Source organism: Panthera pardus, unplaced genomic scaffold, assembly GCF_024362965.1.
Source record: "Panthera pardus isolate Hobbes unplaced genomic scaffold, ASM2436296v1 HiC_scaffold_24, whole genome shotgun sequence".
Classification (NCBI taxonomy): Eukaryota; Metazoa; Chordata; class Mammalia; order Carnivora; family Felidae; genus Panthera; species Panthera pardus.
In genome coordinates, this window is record NW_026526810.1 from 42,472,691 (window position 1) to 42,494,749 (window position 22,059).

General features: G+C 36.1%; 1 protein-coding gene across 6 annotated transcripts in view; it reads right to left on the reverse strand.

Annotated features, from left to right (window-relative positions):
• Positions 1-22,059, reverse strand: part of UNC13C (unc-13 homolog C) — a 610,270-nt gene that overhangs the window by 70,858 nt on the left and 517,353 nt on the right. For all 6 annotated transcript variants that reach the window (XM_019442067.2, XM_019442063.2, XM_053889051.1 and 3 more), the window contains 4 exons: positions 21,314-21,463; positions 16,273-16,396; positions 6,801-6,857; positions 1,128-1,208 (listed from right to left, as the gene is read on the reverse strand). In XM_019442067.2, coding sequence (XP_019297612.2) covers positions 1,128-1,208; positions 6,801-6,857; positions 16,273-16,396; positions 21,314-21,463 — 412 coding nt within the window. The remainder of the gene's footprint in view (positions 1-1,127; positions 1,209-6,800; positions 6,858-16,272; positions 16,397-21,313; positions 21,464-22,059) is intronic.

Below are 22,059 nucleotides of genomic sequence, written 5' to 3' on the forward strand. Positions count from 1 at the left end.
TAAAAACAGCTGTTTTTGCTATTTTCTCTGTTTTTTTCATGTTTTCCATTTTTCCCCTCAAAATGACTGTGCAAAATTTCCATACTTCCAGGTAACTCTCTAGCTGCAGCTTTAGAAACTCCATTGCTGTACTCTCACTGCCTAAATTCATACTCTCCAGTTTCCACCAGGTGTCACAAAATTCTCACCTCACAACTTTTATTTTGCAGTTTTTGACATTGAAGCAGGAAAAGATGGCATCTTATTAAATGCTGAAACTGCAAAATAAAAGCTGTGAGTTAACAGTTTTGTTAAGGTGCCCAATTGTTGCACAAGTCTCTTTTAATGAATTCCATAGTAATGTATGTTTCTATCCTGTGAGACTATTCTGTGCTCTGAAAAGAGTTCATTGTAGCTAACAGTTTTTGCTACACTGGTCACACATGCTGGACGATAATAGATGCTTTCCCCCAGTGAAGCATGGCGACAATGGACAGGGTTTAAATTTAGACAATAAATTTTCATTCTTTGATAAGCTTTCACATATAAATATAAAATGCATGTATATAAATATGAAATATATGTACATAAACAGAAAAGGAATTATGTGGAGACAAAGAGCTTCTAAGTTACATTTTGAGGTCTGTCCATATTTAGCCCATACCACAGTAACTTTTGGTCAACCTTTGGCTATGAAAAATTGATGCACACAACACAATGCCTTTGGGTTTTCTGCAGAAAATTAAATTATTGCACTTACTAAGAGAGAGGAGAAGATTGATCTCTTAAAAGCCATTTCAACAAGCATAGAAAACATAAAAAGAAATTCTGTTAACCCCAAACCTCCTGAAGCGTCTATTTAATTGAATTTTGGTGGGGGGGGGGGGTATATGTCTTTCTTTGCAAACACATGTTACAGCAAAAGTTTCACACACATTTTCAAAGGAAGCAAGTATAAGGACAGAGTAAGGTGGATACTGTGGAGACAGTATGTACTCAATCTGACACAATGCGTATGGGAATATACCCATACAACTATCTTCTGTATCTATGGATGGCACAGCACTATAGATAGGCATGTGGGAAAACTTTCTCTGAGGGTAAACAGAGGACTCTGGATGCGTGATTCAGGAGTCCATTAACCTTACCTTGATAGTAGCCAGGACCACCTCCATCACAGCACACTGTCTTGGTGTCAGACCCTTGGCATCCTCCCGAATCATGTGCTCCTAGAAAACAGGGTAACGATGACTTATATATTAACCAGTTCGTTCATTTAACAACTATTTTCAAACAAAATCTGCATAATGACCACAGGGACACATTTTAGATAATTATTTTGTCATATATCTAATCAATAGCTACTCTTCAAAAAAAAAAAAAAGAAATACTGAACTTTATGGGGCTTTACTTTTCACTTACAAGTTAATGTTAGCAAAAAAAAGAGAGACCTGGAAAAATGTGTCAAAGTTTTTTCAATGTCTGTCACACTGAGGAAGATTAGTCATGACCAGGAGTTAGAAGGTAATTTTTGGCTTCTTTCAATCACTACTGTTAAAGTCTACTTTAAATATAATGCCCCCAATTTAGTATCTTTCTTGCATCCCCTTAATGCTTTGTCATTAATAATGAAAGCCCCCAAGAGTTAACTGCATTTGGCTCTGCAGATTTTCAATATTTTAAAATATTTTTCAATATTTTAGAGCTGATTTCCATACTTACAATGGATATTCCTCATTGTTCACTATGGACTGTCTCAACCCATCATTCAAAGTTTTTAGGGAAATCATGGTATAAAGTTGAAGACAATAATACAAGAAATAGAAATCTAAGAGAAAAATGTTAAAAATTTCTCAAATTGCTAATATCCCCAGAGCAGCCACTATTCTAGCCAACAACATATCATATGCCAGTGCTGTCCTAGTGATCATGATATGCTGTTCAGTAAAAGAAAGAGTTTTGTCCTCCTGGAGCTTAAATTCTAACTTACCTAGGTGCCTCTATGCTAATTAAAGGAAAGGCCATGTGGACACAGCTCTGAGAATGAATGACTTAATGATCAGTCAGTGCCTTTTGTCAGTAATAACAGGTGCCTCTTTTTCTACAGGGCACAGCTCTACAACAACACATATGGCTTGGCAAGTGGAGCATGGGCTCTATTAGAGCAGTTTATTTGCTCCCGCAGACAGGCACTTGTGTGCAATGCACAAATTGTGCAATCATGCCCAGCGACTCATCCTATTGTAGCCCTTTTCTTATTCTTTATTTGGTAGATACCATGACTTCCTGAAGATAATCTTGATCTACATCTTGTCTGCAGTCTTTCAGGGCCTATCTTGGCAATTATAACCTGTTAGGCATTCAGTATATTTTTGGTAGCTGAACTGTACTTTCAGCATATCTTGTAGGGTTCGATACGCTTGAATGAAAGCATATTCATAGACCCATCACATACAATTCTGCATCTTACTACATCTTTCTCTGATAGAGTTTTAAACTCAAACATATAAGTCTATTTAATATTTTAAAAATATGAGTATTAACTACCCATTGAGACTCAAACAGTAATGGGAAATGTTTACTAAATTATAGGGGGGAAATGCTTTAGAGTAAGTAAATATAAGTATTACATATTAAATCTCTGGCTTCAACTCCTTCTATATTATAGAAAAAATATATATATTTTATAAGAAATAATTTTCTGGGATTTAAAAATAGTTCTTTCAAGTAAGGGAATCTGTGAAAGGGGCTGGCAATGAGTTACTGCTTGCTTGCAGTAAGTAAACTTACAGTCTTTGATGTATTAATTGGTTTTAACATTGCATCACCTCTCCATGAAAATTTATGTTTTAAAAAAATTATGCCAGCCTGGGTGGCTCAGTCAGGTAAGGGTCCAACTTTGTCTCAGGTCATGATCTCAAGGTTTGTGAGTTCAAGCCCTGCATTGTGTTCTATGCTGACAGTACGGAGCCTCCTTTGGGTCCTCTGCCTCTCTCTGCTTCTCTTTAATGTTTAAAATAAACATTAAAAAACATGCCAAATAAATCTGATCCTATTAAACAGTAATAATTTGGGCATACATAATAAACATACATTATGAAGCTCCAGACCAGGAAGTAATATAGAATATGTCAAATGGCTGAATACTACTTTAATGGATTATTATTAAATCATAATCAAATTCAGAAAAACAATTTCCCTCCTTGTTTTATTTTCCTTGACCTTGTATTCTTTAAAATAAGTTGGTTACTTGTGTTTTTTGATTTAAATGTTTTAATGTTTATTTATTTTTTTGAGAGAAAGAGAGACAGAAGGCAAGCAACGGAGGGGTGGAGAGAGAGAGAGACAGAATCTGAAGCAGGCTCTGAGTTGTCAGCACAGAGCCCGATGCGGGGCTCAAACTCACGAACTGAGAGATCATGACCTGAGCCAAAGTTGGATGCCTAACTGACTGAGCCACCCAGGCACCCAAGTTATTTGTTCATATTTCCATACAGGACTTCTGAATTTATCCAAATATGCTTTCAAACTAATATATGAAAAATGTAAAGACCCATTGTTTAAGATGAAAAAAAAATGGAAGTGACATTTTAGTATAAAATAAGGGAAAATGACTTTGTAAAATTTGAAGTTCTTTATTCTGACAAAAATTTGAATTTTGCATAATATTTTAAAGGTCTTGTTCTCTAATTCAAATAATAATGACCAAATAGATTAATAATCAACTTAAAAATTTAAAAAATCAAGGACCAATAATAGAAAAATATAATTTAGAACTACATTATTTTTCTATCACCTATGTATACAAGATTCTATTTTTAGTCCTTTGGATTATTTCAGTGCTGATGATATAATCCTTTTAGGACACCTTATTAAAATTTTGTTTTTAGTATATTCTTGAAGAAGTTTGCAAGTTGCAAAGGGACCTAAAGTCCTAAAGTGTTATGTTTTTTGTGAACTCCGATTTCCCCCCACTAACAGCTCCCCTCTGGGGAGCTGTCTCTAGTCCACTAAAAGTTCATAAGATTTGAACAGCGTGGATTAAACCCCCAGCTCAGGGGTTGGTCTGTGAGTTAAGCCAAATGGCCTATGTCATAGTGGTTGGCTTCATATCAGAGCCCATGATGTGCTGGTGGGATTTGCTGGAATTTCCCACATCAAATTGGGTGCTCTTCTCTACACAATTCAAGTTTGAATGATGCTATACGGCAGAGACAACCATCTTACCAATAGAAAGGTAGGTTTGTTATGCCCATATATCAAACAAGGAAAGAACATAGTTGAGAGATACTAACTGGGTTCTGTAACATCTTTGAGTTCCTAATCAAGCAGCGATGGAAAGCAGAGTTAGCTAGGACTATAAAATTTCATGTAGCAATAAATTCCTCCCTTGTTTACATTAGTCTGGCTTTCTAGCACTTGGAACTGAAAACAGTTCTGGCTGATATAACTTCTAACTCAGGAAACAGTAGCCGTGGGAGATAGAGTATGTTTCCTAGTATCACACAGATGATAGAAGCAGGGCCAGGGCCATTTCTTTTGTAATGAGATACAATGCTGTTTCACCTCCATGGCTTTATATAAGAAATTTCAACCCTGTATAAACCTATTTTTCAAAGAAGGGAATAGAAATCCCACGAAGAAAATAAGGGGGATAAAGCAAGGGAGCAAGATGTGCGTGGCAGTAACTTCTACCTTTTACCTTTCCTCCAAACCATCAACATAACTGAATACCTGTGGGAAGCAATTGTAGGTGACAATGCAGTATTTTAAGTGGATTATTAGCTTTTAATGTTACTTTCTGAGCAAGTATATACTTTAGGGTACTGAAATTATAGGACACCTACCTCATCTCAGTAAGTAATTATGCAGTCAAATAGATTATCCTTCTCCTGTGTTATATACACAAAACAATTCCAGCAATATCTAACTGAGCTGCCACCTTCTGTGAGTGGGAGGTGGCATAGTTTTTGCAATTACCATGCAAAGATAAGGTATGCATTATCTAATTTATCCTCACAGTAATCCAAGTGTTAACTTTTTTTTTTTTTTTTTTTTTTTTTTTTTTTTGCACTTTACAAATGCCAAATCTGAAGAGTAAAAAGGTTAGATACTTTGGCCAATTTGGAAACAATTGAAGTAGAATTTGAACCAAGGAGTTTCGTATCTGGAACTCATCCCCATGATACACACTATATACTAAGAGACAAAAAAGGAATTAAAACATCATGTATTTCTACGATAGGCACAATGTTGGCCTATATGTCATCTATTGATGAATGACTGGATAAAGAAAGTATGGTATGTACATACAATGGAATCTTATTTGGCTCCTAAAAAGAAGGAAATCTACCCATATACAACAAAATGGAAGAACGTGAAGGACATTATTCTAAGTAAAAAAGTCAGTCACAGAAGCACAATATATATTTTAACCAGTGAAGTGCCTATCCTTGAAGGACAGAACCTGAGGTTCCCTGCACAGTCCTGTGAATTTCAGCAATAATAAAGGGTAGGGTTATTTAGTCAGCAAATCCTCATTTATAATATGCTTGAATATATTGACAAGTTCAATAGCTGCTTTGATGAGCTTCATTTTCCCACACTAGCTTTGTTACCTTTAAGATTTGTGTAGACTTTAATGGATTTCTATGAAGCACTCAACTTTGCCTTTATTCATACAAAGCCTGATTAGTATAAGAAAGAAAATATGTTATCTAATTTACCCCAAAAGAAGTAATGCTGAAAACTAGAACACAAAATAAAAAATTCCTAGTTGCCCTTCTAATTTGAAATATTAGACATATGAAGGAAAAAAGAAAACCATACAATTCAGTCCCTAAATTTTAACCTGAATTTTGTTTTTGTTTTGAGAGAGGGAAAGAGCACGAGCAGGGGAGAGTGGCAGAGGGAGAGAGAATTTTAAGCAGGCTCCACCCTTAGCACCAAGCCCAAGATAGGGCTTGATCCCATAACCCTGGGATCATAACCTGAGCCAAAAATGAAGACTGGTTCACTTACCCGATTGAGCCCTTCAAGTGCCCCAGCCTGATTCATCCTTAAAGCAGATTGTGAGAGTACAGACATATATCCTAGTCCTGGCATGCTAGATATCATTACTAGTAGGAGGACAGTTTCTTGCTGAATTGTAGTTAGCTCATTACTTTTCACAGACAACCAATAATCCCTTTATTCTTTCCTTAAAACTTTTAAAACATGTTTATTTTTAAGAGAGACAGAGTGATAGTTGGGGAAGGCCAGAGAGGGAGACACAGAATCTGAAGCAGACTCCAGGCTCTGAACTGTCAGCACGGAGCCCAGTGTGGGGCTCGAACTCATAAGCTCTGAGATCATGACCTGAGCCGAAGTCAGACACTTAACAAACTGAGCTACCTAGGTACTTGATTTTTTTTTTTTTTTTGATACACGATAAATGTTTCCATTTATTCAGCATCTCAATGTGCACAGCACCTACATCACAATATTGGCCGGCACCTGTATAAAACTACAGACAGATTCTGTGAATAGAGGTAAATATAGAAATCTTAAATCTCATCACAGCAATAGAAACACTTTGCAATTTTTCAAAGGTCCAATTACATCACTATATGCTTCACACGTGACTCACTGAATATAGGCAAGTGGTCAAGGATGACCACACTCTGAACTTAGGACATCTCAATTCGTGACACTTTGGGCTCTGAGATGAGATTTCATGCCATAATTTAAAGCATTTAAGACTTACAATGTGAGTACTTTAAATACAGAATAGCCACACATTCCAGCCCCTGCCCCCTCCAATCAACACAGAGATCTATTACCTTCAGTTTGGATAATTGTCCAAGATCTTTAGCTGCAATGAAAATCATCTGAGGTCCCTAGAGACACACACAGAAAAGGAGAGAGAATATTCGGTCAGTCTTAAATCTTCAGTACCCAGTAGAAAGGTGGTCAATAGACAATTTGTTTTATTTCCCTTATTACATTCGTGATATTTATACCATACATACTTAATTGGTCTATTTTACAGATTGGGCCAAAGAGATCTCGTACTGCTGGCAATATAATTGTCCTCATAGGCATCCCACTCCTGAAGGCTGAGTTACTGCATGGGTTACTACTAATGTAGCCATTTTTATGTAACATATGGATTAAATCAATGATCTTTAACATTTGTTTATATTAGAGGCAGCTTTCTCACTCTATGTGGCACCAAATTAGATCTATGCAAACTTTCAAGATACAGAGCTGAGAAAGACGAAGCTGCCTCTCCTCCAATGCTGTGCAGCCTATCAGAGACCTGCCCTCCTAGCTCCTCCCTCAGCCAGAGGATCTTCCTAGGACAAGAGTTTGAAAAGTGGGAAGAGTTTGAAAAACACAGGAATAAACCATCCACAGCACTACTAGATTGAAAAACTAGAGGCTTGGCTGTTGGCATAAGTGACAGGAAAGAACTAAATTTGGTACTAAGTTCATTAGTGCCCTAGAATATTGCCTCAGGAGAGAACAATCAACTATTCTGAAGTACTGTTCTTCATTTTTTAGTGGATCCTGTGAATTTATTTGGAAATTAAGGACTACAAAGTTTATGAGAACAGCAACTGTGTCTAATATTTTTTATCCCCACCACAGGGCAAAGAACATACCAGAAGCTCAAAGAACACATAGTGAATGAATGAATGAATGATCGATATTGCTTCATACTTTGAGATCTCAATGCTAGAGAAAATTGATGTGATGGTAAGCTTTGCTAGGGAAGACTTTTAGAAAAATGAAACGTCATATATAGAGTTTCTGCTACAACATGATGTATGTAGTTTTGAAAAAACCTCATTCTACAAAACTGAGCACTAGAAATAGCAGGGCTCATGGGGAAAACAGCAAATGGGCAGCACAGTGAAACTCATGCAATTTTATTACCAACTATCAAAAACATTAAGTGCTACTTTGAGAGGTAGCTTGTATAGTTCACAGGGAGCTCAGTGAGGCTGGTGGCTGCTATAAAGGGCATTAAAAATGCAAAATAATAAATAACCCAAACAAAAATCAACAAAACAATAGAATACAAGTGTGGGATGGGGAAGTACCCATGCAAGTGGAGCTCTTAGCACAGGGGGAGGGTAGGCTGCCATTTGTGAGAGCCAGGCAAACTTCATCTTTTTGGATAGAACAACTATGTACAAATGTATCCGCCACCCCTATGCAGTAGCTCAGTTGAATGCTCTTTCCTTCTGCTGAATTTATAGGTCTTCTATTACATTCCAGAATCTCCCACCTAGGAAAATTTATATATAAACCAGCTTAACTTCCAGATTATACTGACATCATTCCCCTATATACCAATCACACCATAGCTAACTGGTGTTATAGAAATGTATTATGTGTTTTAGCAGAATAAAGTGTGTGTTTATAGCCTATGTATATGGAGAGCCAAATTACATACCTAAAGTATTTTATCACTTGCTGGCAGAAAATCAATAAAAATATAAATCTTTGCTTCTTGGAACATCTTATAAGAAAACATTTTCTATATAATTTCATTGGATAAATATGGACTGGGTGTGCATTGTTAATGGTGAAAACAGTTTAGTTTAGTTTGTAATTACTCCTTATTTGCATCAACTTGCCTTCCCCAGTCACAGAAAGAAAATTGTTTGCTCCATAACAGGTACATGTTATGGTTATTTCTTCTTTTGCTTGACTCAGGGTATGTGAAATGAGATATCTGGTACTGTGTATCCACTTGACCGTTGTCTAACTTTGCTGCCAAATGATCTTTCTTATTCCTTTTTATTTCGCTGTGTATGATACAATCACATTCTTCTAATTCACTAGAAGGTGTCTCCTCTGTTAATCTCCATGTTGGAATAGATGAAAGTAAAATGGAAAATAGAAAAAAAAATCTCTATAGCAGGGTTAGATTTATCTTATTAAACTATAAAGTTTTAAGGAAAAAACAAACTGGGGATATTCTATCCTTAATTTATTTTCCTGGGTTCTCACAGTGAAATTAAATTTAAAAATTATGTGTATAGCAGATAATTCTATGAGTTGAACTTTCATACTTTCTTTTCCTTCAAAAAATGAGGTTCTGAATGTCAAGTATGAAGTTTGACTGCTATTGACATTATTTAAAACTGATTTGTATGTTAAAATACATTTGAATGATCATTGTCTAGATAGTCTTCACCAAAGATGTTTTCCCAAAATAGATTTAATTATCATTTCAGCTGGATGAAAACCATTCACTTAAACAAAGTACAATTAGATGGGTTACTAAAAGTATAATCAAGAGGGGGGGGGATGATGGAACAGGAGGATCCTGAGCTCACTTCATCCCATAGTCACACCAAGGAAACAGGTAGATCTATACAATTAACTCTGTAAACAACTAAAGGCTGGCAGAACAGACCTTCCACAGCTAGTTGTAAAGAGAAGTCCATATCAAAAAGGGTAGGAGAAGCAGAGATGCAAACAGTAGGGACATCATAAGCACAGAGAAGTGAGGGGATCAGACCCTACAGTGGGTACCCCTGGCCCTGGGGCCCAGTCTGGGAGAGCTGGATGACTACAGAAAACCAAGTCCCTGCCCCTATAAAGGCAGAAAACTAAATAACTTGGCCAGAACCACAGAAGCAATAGTTTGAAAAATGCCTGGGTTATATGTGAAATTGATCGGCTAATTTTCAGATGTATGCCAGAGGGTCTGCGGTCTGCAGGAGTTTTCTCTGGGAACAAAGTACTGGCAGGTCCAATTTTTCTTGTCCTCCTCAGCCTAAATACCTGGACACTTGTGGGCTATTGTGGGCAAAGTAGTCTCCATCTACTTTGCCATCAATACATGCCCTGAACAAGTGCTCCTCTAGAGTGACTCTTGCCATCAAAATGACAGATAACTCCACATCCCAGCATGTCCACAGTTTCTGTCACTGGGCCTCTAAATGACTGCACAGGGAGCAAGCACTGCCCTTCGGTGTACAAACAACTGTCAGTGTCCAACTGTAGATAGCTAGAATGAGTACTGGCCCCACCCACCAATGAGCCCACAGGAGTCACAGCTTAGCCACAACAGATGGGTACACACAGGGAACAACCTTGGAGCACCTGGTTCTGGTGACCAGAACAGACTAAGCTGCAAGGACACAACAGGCAGGAGCTCTTCTACACAAGGTCATTACTATGAAGACCATGAAATGCAGATGACCTCATAATACATAAAAACAAACACAGAATCATACAAAATGAGGCAACAGAAAAATATGACAAGACAAAATCACAGGAAAAGAGCTAAACAAATGGAGATAAGCAATATGCCTAATAAAGTGTTCAAAGTAATGGTCATAAAGATTGCTACCAGATTTGAGAAAAGAGTGAACTCAGTGAGGACTTCAACAAGGAGATAGAAAATATAAAAAATAACCAGTCAGAGCTGAAGAATACATTAACTGAAATGAAAAATAAACTAGAAGAATGGATTAGCAATATGAAAGGGTCAAAGAAAGCAACCTAGCTGCACAGCACAAAGTAAAAACTGAGAATAGGTCAAGGACCTCTATAATATCACCAAGAGTAACATTTGAATTTTAGAAATCCAAGAAAGAGAAGAGAGAGAGGAGGAGGCTGAAAACTTTCCTAATCTGAAAACAGACATCCAGCTTGAGAAAGCACAGAGTGCTTTCACCTAACAACATGAAACCAAGAAGTTCACACCAAGACACATAATAATTAAATGGCAAAATGTAATGATATAGAGAGAATCTTAAAGGCACCAGGAAAAAACAGCTACATATAAGGGAAACACTGTAAGGCTGTCAGCTGATTTTTCAGCAGAAACTGCAAGCCAACATGCTGAAAGGAACACACCTACAATGAAAAATATTATGCCCGATAAGGTTATCAGTTAAAGCTGAAGGAGAGAAGTTCCCAGCAAATAAAAGTTAAAGGAGTTTATTACCACAAAACCAGCCTTATAATAAATGTTGAAGGGAATTATTTAAGTGGAAAGAAAAGACATATAACTAGAAGAAAATTATGAAAGGAAAAAATTTCACAGGTAAAAGCAAACATATAGTAAAGGTAACAGACTAATTACCTATAAAACCAGTATGGAAGTTAAAACACAAAAATATAAAATCAATTATATGTACAGAAATTGGTCAAGGAATATGCAAAATAAAAATACTTAAAATATGACAAAAAATGTGAATGTGGGAGTAAAAATTTAGTGCTTTTAGAAAGTGTTCAAACTTATTGGAGAGTATTATGCTAAGTGAAATAAGTCAGGCAGAGAAAGGTACCATATGTTTTCACTCATATGTGGATCCTGAGAAACTAACAGAAGACCATAGGGGAAGGTGAGGAGGGGAAAAAAGTTAGGGAGGGAAGGAAGTAAACCATAAGAGACTCTTAAATACTGAGAACAAACTGAGCGTTGATGGGGGGGTAGGGGAGAGGGGAAAGTGGGTGATGGGCATTGAGGAGGGCACCTGTTGGGATGAGCACTGAGTATTGTATGGAAACCAATTTGACAATAAATTTCATATAAAAAAAAGAAATAAGTTCATAAATGTCTGGGTCCTTTGCTATATATATAGGATATGATATATTAACCCAATGGTAACCACAAATCAAAAGCCCATAATGGATATACAAAAAATACAAAGAAATTTTAGCCTAACACTAAAGAAAGCCACTGAACCACAAGAGAGCAAAAGAAAAAAGGAACCGAGAAGAAATACAAAAACCAGAAAGCAACAAAATGGCAGTTAGTACATACCTATCAATAATTACTTTAAACATAAATGGACTAAATGCTCCAATCCAATGATACAGAATGACTCAAATAGATTAAAAAAGACCCATCTATATGCTGCCTGCAAGATATGCTTCATATCTAAAGACACATAGAGACTGAAAGGGAGGGATAAAAAAAAACACTCTATGCAAATAGAAATAAAAAGAAAGCTAGAGTAGCAATACTTATGTAAGATGGGATGGACTTTTAAACAAAGACTGCAGAAGATTGAAAGAAGGGCATTGCATAATGACAGAGGGATCAACCCAACAAGAGGATGTAAAACTTGTAAATATCCATGCCTCCAGCATAGGAGCGTGTAAATACGTAATGCAAACATTAACATAAAGAAATAAATTAACAATAATATGATAATTTTAGGGGACTTTAACACCCCACTTACATCAATAGACAAATCATCCAGACAGAAAATCAAAAGGAAACAGTTTTGAAGGACCCATTAGACTAGATGGATTTAACAGAGATGTACAAAACATTCCATCTCAAAACAGCAGAATACCCACTTTTTTTTCAAGTGCACATGGAATATTTTCCAGGACAAATAGATCACGTGTTAGGCCACAAAGCAAGTCTCAATAAATTTAAGATTGATATCATTAAGCATCTTTGCAAATCACATTAGTATGAAACTAGAAATTATTTACAATTCAAACAAATGAAAGAAAAAAAAAACCCATGAAGGCTAAACAACATATTACTTAACAATGTATCAATGTATCAAAAAAAAAAATCAAAGAAGAAATTAAAAAAATCCATGGAAACAAATGAAAAAGGAAATATATCACTCCAAAATCTTTGGGACTCAACAAAAGCAGCTCTAAATTTATAGCAATACAAACCTACAACAAGAAGCAAGGATAATGTCAAATAAATGATCGAACATCACACCTGAAGAAACTAGAAAAAGAACAAAGCCCACAGTAGGATTGAAATAAGTATCAGAATAGAAATAAAAGAAATAGAGACTAACAAATAGCCACCAAAACCAAAAGCTATTTCCTTAAAAGATAAACAAAATTGATAAGCCTTCAATATTTTAAAATGTTTGTTTATTTTTGAGAGAGAAAGAGAGAGAAAGAGAGAGAGAGAGAGAGAGAGAGAGAGAGAGAGGTACAAGTGGGGGAGGGGCAGAGAGGGGAGACACAAAAAGCAGGCTTCTGGCTCTGACATGTCAGCACAGAGCCCAACGTGGGGCTCAAACTCACAAACCACGAGATCATGACCACAGCTGAAGTTAGACACTCAACAACTGAACCACCCAGGTGTCCCACAAAATTGGTAAACCTTTAGCCAGATTCAAAAAGAAAAAAAAGAAAGTACTCAAAATCAGAAATAAAGATGGGGAAATAACAGACACTACAGAAATACGAAGGATTATAAGAATACTGAGAAAAACTAGAAACGGATAAATCCCTAGACACATCCAATCTTCCAAAATTGAATCAGGAAGAAATAGAAAAATTGAACAGGTATGTACTAGTAATGAAATTGAAGTGGTAATAAAGAAACTCACATCAAGCAAAACTCCAGGACCAGATGTCTTCACAGATGAATTCAACAGACATTTAAAGAAGAGTTAATACCTATTCTTCTCAAAGTACTCCAAAAAATAAGACTAAATAAAAATTCCAAATTCATTCTATGAGGCCAGCATTACACTGATTCCAAAACCAGATAAAGGCACTACAAAAAGGAACTACAGGCTAACATCCCTGATTAATATGCATATAAACACCCTCAACTAGGGGGGCCTGGGTGCCTCAGTCAGTTAAGCATCTGACTCTTGATTTCAGCTCAGCTCATTTGATCATCTCAGTAGACGTAGAAAATGCATCTGAGAAAATATAATAAAGGCTGTACATGTAAAAGCCCATAGCTAACATCATCCTCAATGGGGAAGAAAATAAAAGCTTTTCCTCTCAGATTAGGAACAAGAAAAAAATGTCTACTCTCAATTTTATTCAGCACAGGAAGCCAGGAAGACCTGGCTTCATAATGAGACAAGAAAAAGAAAGAAAAGACATCCAAATTGCTGAGGAAGACATAAAACTGTCACTCTTTGCAAATGACATGATACTATATATAGTAAAGCCTAAGGACATCACCAAAAAAATGAGAACTGATAAGTGAATTCAGTAAAGTTACAGGATATGAAATCAACATACAGAAATATTTTGCATTTCTATACGCTAATAATGAAGTACCAAAAAGAGAAATTAAGAAAACAATTCAATTTAAAATTGTACCAAAGGAATAGAATACTTAGGAATAAATTTAACCAAAGAGGTGAAAGACTTCTATTCTGAAGATGACACAAACAAATGAAAAAATACAACACGCTCAAGGATTTGAAGATAGAATGTCCATACTACCCAAGGAAATCTATAGATTCAATGCAATCCCTGTCAAAATAATAATAGCGTTTTCACAGAAATAGAACAGATAATCCTGAATTTATATGGAAGACTGGAAAGGCCAAAGCAATCTTGAGAAAGAACAAAGTTTGAAGTATCACAGTCCCAGATTTTAAGAAACTACAAAGCCATAGTAATCAAAACAGGATTATATTGGCATTAAAATAGACATATAGATCAAAAGAACAGAATAGAGATCCCAGAAATAAACCCATGCTTATGTGGTTAATTAATCTACAACAAAGAGTCCATTATGTAAAATGGGGAAAAGACATTGTCTTTAACAAAAGGTAGTGGGAAAATTGGACAGCTACATGCAAAAGAATGAAACGTGACCACTTTCTTAACAGCACACACAAAAATAAACTCAAAATGGATTAAAGACATAAATGTGAGACCTAAATCCATAAAATTCCTGAAAGAAAACATAGGCAGTAATCTCTTGGGAATTGTCCTTAGAAACATATTTATGGATCTGTCTCTTCAGGCAAGAGAAATAAAACAAAAGCAAACTACTGGGACTATAGTATATTAAAAAGCTTTTGCACAGCAATGTAATCAACAAAATGCAAAGGCAACCTACTGAATGGGAGAAGCTATTTGCAAATGATATATCTGATAAGGGGTTAATATCTAAAACATATCAAGAACTTCCACACCTCAACACCAAAAAACTCCAAACAAAAACAGAAAAACCCCCACATAATCTAATTAAAAAATGGTCAGAGGACATGAATAGACCTTTTTTGAAAGAAGACATATAGATGGCCAACAGACACATGAAAAGATGCTCAACATCACTAATCATCAGGGAAATTCAAATTAAACCATAATGAAATATCACCTCACACTAGTCACACTGGCTAGAATCAAAAAGACAAGATATAACAAGTGTTGGTGAGGATGTGGAGAAAAGGGAACCCTCATGCACTTCATTTTCCTTGGTGGCAATGTAAATTGGTGGAACTACTGTGGAAAAAAGTATGGAAGTTCCTCAAAAAATTAAAAACAGATAAACTATATGATTCAGTAATTTTACTCCTGAGTATTTTTTTTTTCAACATTTTTTTTATTTATTTTTGGGACAGAGAGAGACAGAGCATGAACGGGGGAGGGGCAGAGAGAGAGGGAGACACACAGAATTGGAAACAGGCTCCAGGCTCCGAGCCATCAGCCCAGAGCCTGACGCGGGGCTCGAACTCACAGACCGCGAGATCGTGACCTGGCTGAAGTCGGACGCTTAACCGACTGTGCCACCCAGGCGCCCCAACTCCTGAGTATTTATCCAAGGAAAATGAAAGTACGAATTCAAAGGGATTTATGCACTTCTTTATTTATTACAGCATTATTTATAATAGCTAAGGTAAGGAAGCAGCCCAAGGGTCCATCAACTAATGAATGGAAAAAGAAGGTGTGTGTGTGTGTGTGTGTGTGTGTGTGTGTGTGTGTGTGTGTGTATGAAAATGTGTTTCTTTGGTTTTTGGTCTGCACCATGAATTAATGTATGTATGTACATATGTGTATACATGTAGACATACATATGTACACACACATAATTGAATATTACTCAACCATTAAAAAAAATGAGATCTTGCCATTCATGACAACATGGATGGAACTTGTGGGTATTATGCCGAGTGAAATAAGTCAGAAAGAGAAAGACAAATACCATATGACTTCACTTATATGTGGAATCTAAAAAACAAATCAAATAAACAAATCAAAGCACAGAAATAGACTCATAAATACAGAGAACAAAGTAGTGTTTGCCAGAGGAGAGGTGTATGGGAGAATGGGCAAAAAAGATGAAGGGGATTAAGAGGTACAAAGTTCCACTAATGAAATAAATCATGGAAATGAGAAGTACAGCAGAGGGAATATAATCAATATTATTTTAATAACCTTGTACAGTAGCAGATGGTGACTACATTTATGGTGGTATTAAATAAAGTACATAACTGTCAAATCACTGTTGCACCCCTTAAGATAATTTAACATTGTATGTCAACTATATCTCAAAAATTAAAAAAAAAGTATACTCAAATTTTGGTTTTAAATACTTACTGTTTGATCTGTCAGAGGAGGGAGGACAATTTGTTTTTCTATTTTGTTAAGAACTAGCTTCCATAACTCCTTTAAAACTCGCTTTAGGACGGTTTTCTCACAGATTTTTGCTGAGAGACTTAATCTGAAATAAAACACAGTCACTTATAAGCCTCATATCAAGGTATCAACTTTTTTATTGATCAGAAATTCACATTTTTCAATACTGAGATTTAAATATATAAATAGGCCTTAATGCTAAATTTTGTTTACTGAAAAAAATACATTTCAGCATATTACATATTAGATGATTCACTACTGGTAGAAAATATACTGAGCATATCACTTCCCTTAAGTTGTTTCCTATATTGACATCAAGGCTCCCAAAGTAGATGATTTTTACCCACATTCTTAATTCATATTTACTACATACCCCATGTTCACGATGCAGGCAAAACATTAAAGAAACACATTTTTATCACTATCTGTAACTGCTCCAACATAACAACAAAGATGCATATAATTTTACTCAAGAGTCAAAAGTTTTCAGTTTTATTGAGATACAATTAACATATCACATTGTGTAAGTGTCAAGTGTATAACATAATGATGTGATATGCATATATATTACGAAATGATTACCATAATAAGTTAACATCCATTACCTCAGGCAGTTAAAAATTCTTTTAAGATCTACTCTACCCTCAGTAATTTTTAAATATGCAGTGAAATATTGTTAACTATAGTTACAATGCTATACATTAATCCCTAGGACTTACTTATCCTATAACTGGAAGTTTGTACCTTTTGACCACTTTACCCACTCTTCCAATCCCCCAGCTTCTGGCAGTTACCAATCTGTTCTGTTTTTCTAAGATCAGCTTTTTAAGATGCCAAATTTACCAATGTGAATAGGTTTATATTTATATTTCTTATAAATTCTTCTCATGGTGAGAATGATGATAACATCATCCGGTATTTATGTAACACCTAAATTTAGAAAACTCTTCTGCAAATGCTTTTTGTTTATTACTACATTCACTTTATAAATCAAAAACAGGTTCAGAGGGGTTCCTGGGTGGCTAGTTGGTTAAGAGTCTGACTCTAGGTTTCGACTCAGGTCATGATCTCGTGGTTCATGAGATTGAGCCTTAGGTTGGGCTCTGCACTGACAGTGTTGAGCCTGTTTAGGATTCTTTGTCTCTGCCCCTCCCCCATTTGTGCATGCACACACACTCTCTCTCTCAAAATAAATAAATGAAACTTAAAAAAACAAACAAACATCAGTTTCAGAGAAGTTAGGGAACTTGTTCAAGGAAGTGAAGCTATTAAGTGAGGGCTGAAAAGTCCTCTAAATCCAGTGTTATCCAATGTGCTACGATGCCCTGGACAAACACGCTACCATATGAAGGCCCAACATTCTGTCAATTCACAGTGCTGTATCGATATTTACTGAATGTGCTGCAATAGGACACTCAACTCTGTAAGGCTACTTTAATAAGAGTTCATTACACCTGTTTCACAGAGGGCTAGAGGTGGGTCATGTATTTCAGGATAGCTTCATCAACTCCCTACAGTGCTCCTAAGTTCTCTGTATGCTTTTAGACTCAGAAATTATAATTTCAATTCTGGTTCTGAGATAGAGTTGACTATTTTAAATATATATAATTAATATCTAAATGCAGGTGACATATGAGAGGCTAAGGGAAAGATTTCCAAAATATCTATTTATGTAGAATTATTTCTCCGAACTCTACTGTATGCAGATACCTAAAACAGGAAAACATATGAAAATAACCTCCTTTAGATGGTGGGGGTGGGTGTTGGGACCCCTGTGCATAGTTATGGAATCTGTAGCCCCACTATTTGGAAATCACTGTTGGAGAGTAGCATTCATGATATAGACATAGGGTAGAAACCAGCAGATGTGTCACAGCAGAACCAAAGTACCTAACCTCGGAGATATTCCTAGGGTAATTTGAGACAAAACCAATCTGCCATTTTTGTAGTAGATGTGTAATTTCCATTTTCAAAAGGTCTGGGTTTAAGCTTTGACCTTGTCTTTATGGTCAGCTCATACACTTGGCATGCCAACTAATTCTGCTCAGACTGGAAATGAATGAATAGGTATAAAACCCTTGACATGTTTGTAGCTCTGCATGGGATTTCTGCCAGCTGGAAATAGAGTTTACAGTTCATTTTATAGAGTGGTGAGGTCTTGGTGAAGAAAATTAAACATACAGACATGTTTTATTTAAAGAGGCTACACAAAGACAGCCTATACATTTATAATATAACACGATTTCTAAGGGGATTTTTCTCAAAGCTACCTTAAAGACTTTAAGCATTCCATTGTTCATTTTAAATGAACAAACAGGAGATCTAGCAACTGCTTCCTTAATTTAGAGTTAACCCACTCTATAATGCAAACTAAAAAACATATATTTTGGAAACTGAGCTATCTAAATTGGTTAACCACAGACCAATTAACCAAACAATTTTCAAATACCATGTATTCCAGCTGGCAGGAGAGATTTGCTGTCATACACTTGATCAGATTTTCATGAAGACAGTATCCAGCTGTTCTCCCTCCTCCAGAATTCCTATCCCTCATTTCCATACCTCTAAGTCCTACCCACCTAGAAAGATCTAACGCAAATGGAATTTCTAATGACAGTTTGAACAAGGAATTATTAACTTATACCTTATTGTGTTTATTTTTGTATTTTTCCTAACCTGTTGGCTCCCTAAGAACAGAATACCTGACTTTTAAAAATCTCTCCTAACAAATGGCTTTATGGTTACACATTTTTATTAGCCTTGAGAATTTGTGCAACTCTTCATGCCTCATATCTCTTTCCAAAAATTTAAAATCTTTTACAAATTTTTAAAGCTCATAGATTTTTTTTGTATCTTTATATACTGTCCCTTTCTACCAAGAATTAGAAATATATATATATATATATATATATATATATATATATATATATATTATATAATGTTGTATAATTCTAATAAAATTAAGACAGTAAAATAATCTAAATATACTGAAAAGGAGGGTCCACTGACTTTATGTTTTGGCCTCATTTTACAGATGGTGAAATGGATTCAATGTCGCTCAACTAGTAGTTAAAAGGATTAGGATAACTTAGAACTTTCTCTATGTTCCACAACATTTGGACAAATGACTGGCTGGAAGTCTAAAACCATAAGGCATTCCATAGGAGTTTGAAGAGGATTGCTTTGTCCTGCTTTCCATTCACCATCACATTCACAACCAAATGGTAGTGTGTTTATGTGATATGATTCTGTATTGGTCATAGAAAGAGCCATCTAATAAGATAAAAATGTCAAGGGGTTATACAGGAAATTAAATGGTAAAAGTCTACATTAAGAAACTAAAGAAATGAAGATGATTTTTCTCCCTTTCTTCTACACCTACATGCCCACCTCCCTCTTGCTAAGTTATATCCTAGATATTTCCTCATACAAACAGAAAAGACAATTTGTCTACCAAAATTGAAATTAAAGTGATAATGAACATTAGTCTTGGTTATGCAGTAAGCTATAAACAAAGGGAAATGGAATTAAAATTTACGTCAAAGGAGCACCTAGGTGGCTCAGTCGGTTAAGCTTCCGAATCTTGATTTCCACTCACGTCATAATCTCATGGCTCATGAGATTGAGTCCTGCTTTAGGCTCTGCACTGATGGTATGGAGACTGCTTAGGATTCTCTCTCTCTCTCTCTCTCTCTCTCTCTCTCTCTCTCTCTCTTCCCTTTCCCCACTTGTGCTCTCTCATGTTCTCTCTCTCCAAAAATAAATAAATATTTTGAAAAATGAATAAAATATGTCATAAATATATAGAAGAGGTCCTCTTTACTAATTCTTTCTTTGTTATCCTTTAAAGAAAGCTATTATGTCCTTACTTATCTTGGTCCCTTTGGTATCAATTGATTTGCTGCAACAATATTAAATGAGGTAACATATGAAACCACCAGGTATAACACTGTTCCCTTCGTAGGCATTCAAAATTATTTTTTACTTTTCTACCTTCAGTTTGGTGCTAAGTTCCACTATTTAAGAAATCATGTCTCTGGTTGCTTTAGATCAATGGTGACCCATTGTGGACTTATTTTAAAATATAGATGCCTTGGGGCGCCTGGGTGGCTCAGTCGGTTAAGCGGCCGACTTCAGCTCAGGTCACGATCTCGCGGTCCGTGAGTTCGAGCCCCGCGTCAGGCTCTGGGCTGATGGCTCAGAGCCTGGAGCCTGCTTCCGATTCTGTGTCTCCCTCTCTCTCTGCCCCTCCCCCGTTCATGCTCTGTCTCTCTCTGTCTCAAAAATAAAAATAAAAAAAAAAAAAAAACGTTAAAATATAGATGCCTTGACCCTACTCCAAACTTATGAAATTAGAACTTCTAAGAGTAGGAACTGAGCAGAAGCATTAAAAAAAAATCAAGCCTTTTTGGTTAAGAACACAGTCTTAGTTGGTCACAAAGGCCTCCATTTCCACCCACTCGCACTACTACTAGGCCATAATCTCCATGGAGTCATGGACTTTGACTCTCTTTTTTGTCACTATCTAGTGCCTAAAATAAAAAGTTTGATACAGATAGGTGCTCAATAAATTACTGAAGGTTGAGTCAGGCAGTCTACTTGCCACTGAATTGAAATAATTCTGCTCATACTTGTGCTATTCTCTTCTTCAGTTTTCTGACATGAAATCAGACATTCTGGACTTAATCCAGTCTTTTTTGATGTCCAAGAGGATGCAAAACAGTATCTTATCTGAGAAGCATCAAATCCTAATGTTTTCTCCCCTCAGAACAGCAAATTCCTTAGTTATCATTATTTATTTCCTTTCCTGCACAAAGTCATGCCTGCTTTTTTCGTATCTAGTAATGAACTAAAAGTCTTTTCCTTTTTGATGAATTAGCGTATTTCTCCAGAAGACTTTTTAAAACTATCTTATGTAGAGGAAAACAATTTTTTTCTCTTAAAAACTGTATCAGTCAAATTTAGGGCAGTGGTTAAAGAGAAAACTAGGTAGGAAACTTACGTTTTGTCCAAGAAGTCCATGAGGGGTCTTAACACAATCTCTGCATCCATTGCTGCACTGTTCTTATTAGATGCAGTATTTCCATTTGTTCTCATTTGGTTTAGTTCAAAACTCATCTGTTTTATACAGTCTTCAATGATAAGCTGGAAACTAAAAATAAGGAATATAAATTCCGAAATAAAAACAAGCATTTATGATTCCTTTGTCTTTGTCTGTTTAATTCAACTCCAAGGAGTTTGATCTGTTTCAAGTGGTGTGAATTCCCATGCTCATCAGTCTTCAAACTTCTTGTTCAGCTGCAAAAAATTTTGTTGCAATCAAAGCTTACTTGGGACCCATATAAGCAGATAAAAAGTAATGCTCTTCAGGTTGAATTAATTTGAGTGGGGGTTTATTTGGCCCCATCTCTCACAGAAATAGCTGAGCATTCCTCTGAGCATTGGAAAAATGTTTTTGAAAGACTCTCGGCATGGGATTCACCTTCTTCACTAGGCATTTGGGACTCCACACCCTCTTGGCTTTCCTCTAATCTCATTGGCTATGCTCTGTTCTCAGTTACCTGACCTCTAAGCATTGGAGTAGCATTGGTTACCAGACTTAGCAAATAAAAAGACAGGATATGTGGCAACCAGGTGGCTCAGTCGACTACAGCTCAGATCATGATCTCTCCCTCTTTGAGTTCGAGCTCCAGGTCAGGCTCTGTGCTGAGACCTTAGAGCCTGGAGCCTGCTTCCAATTCTGTGTCT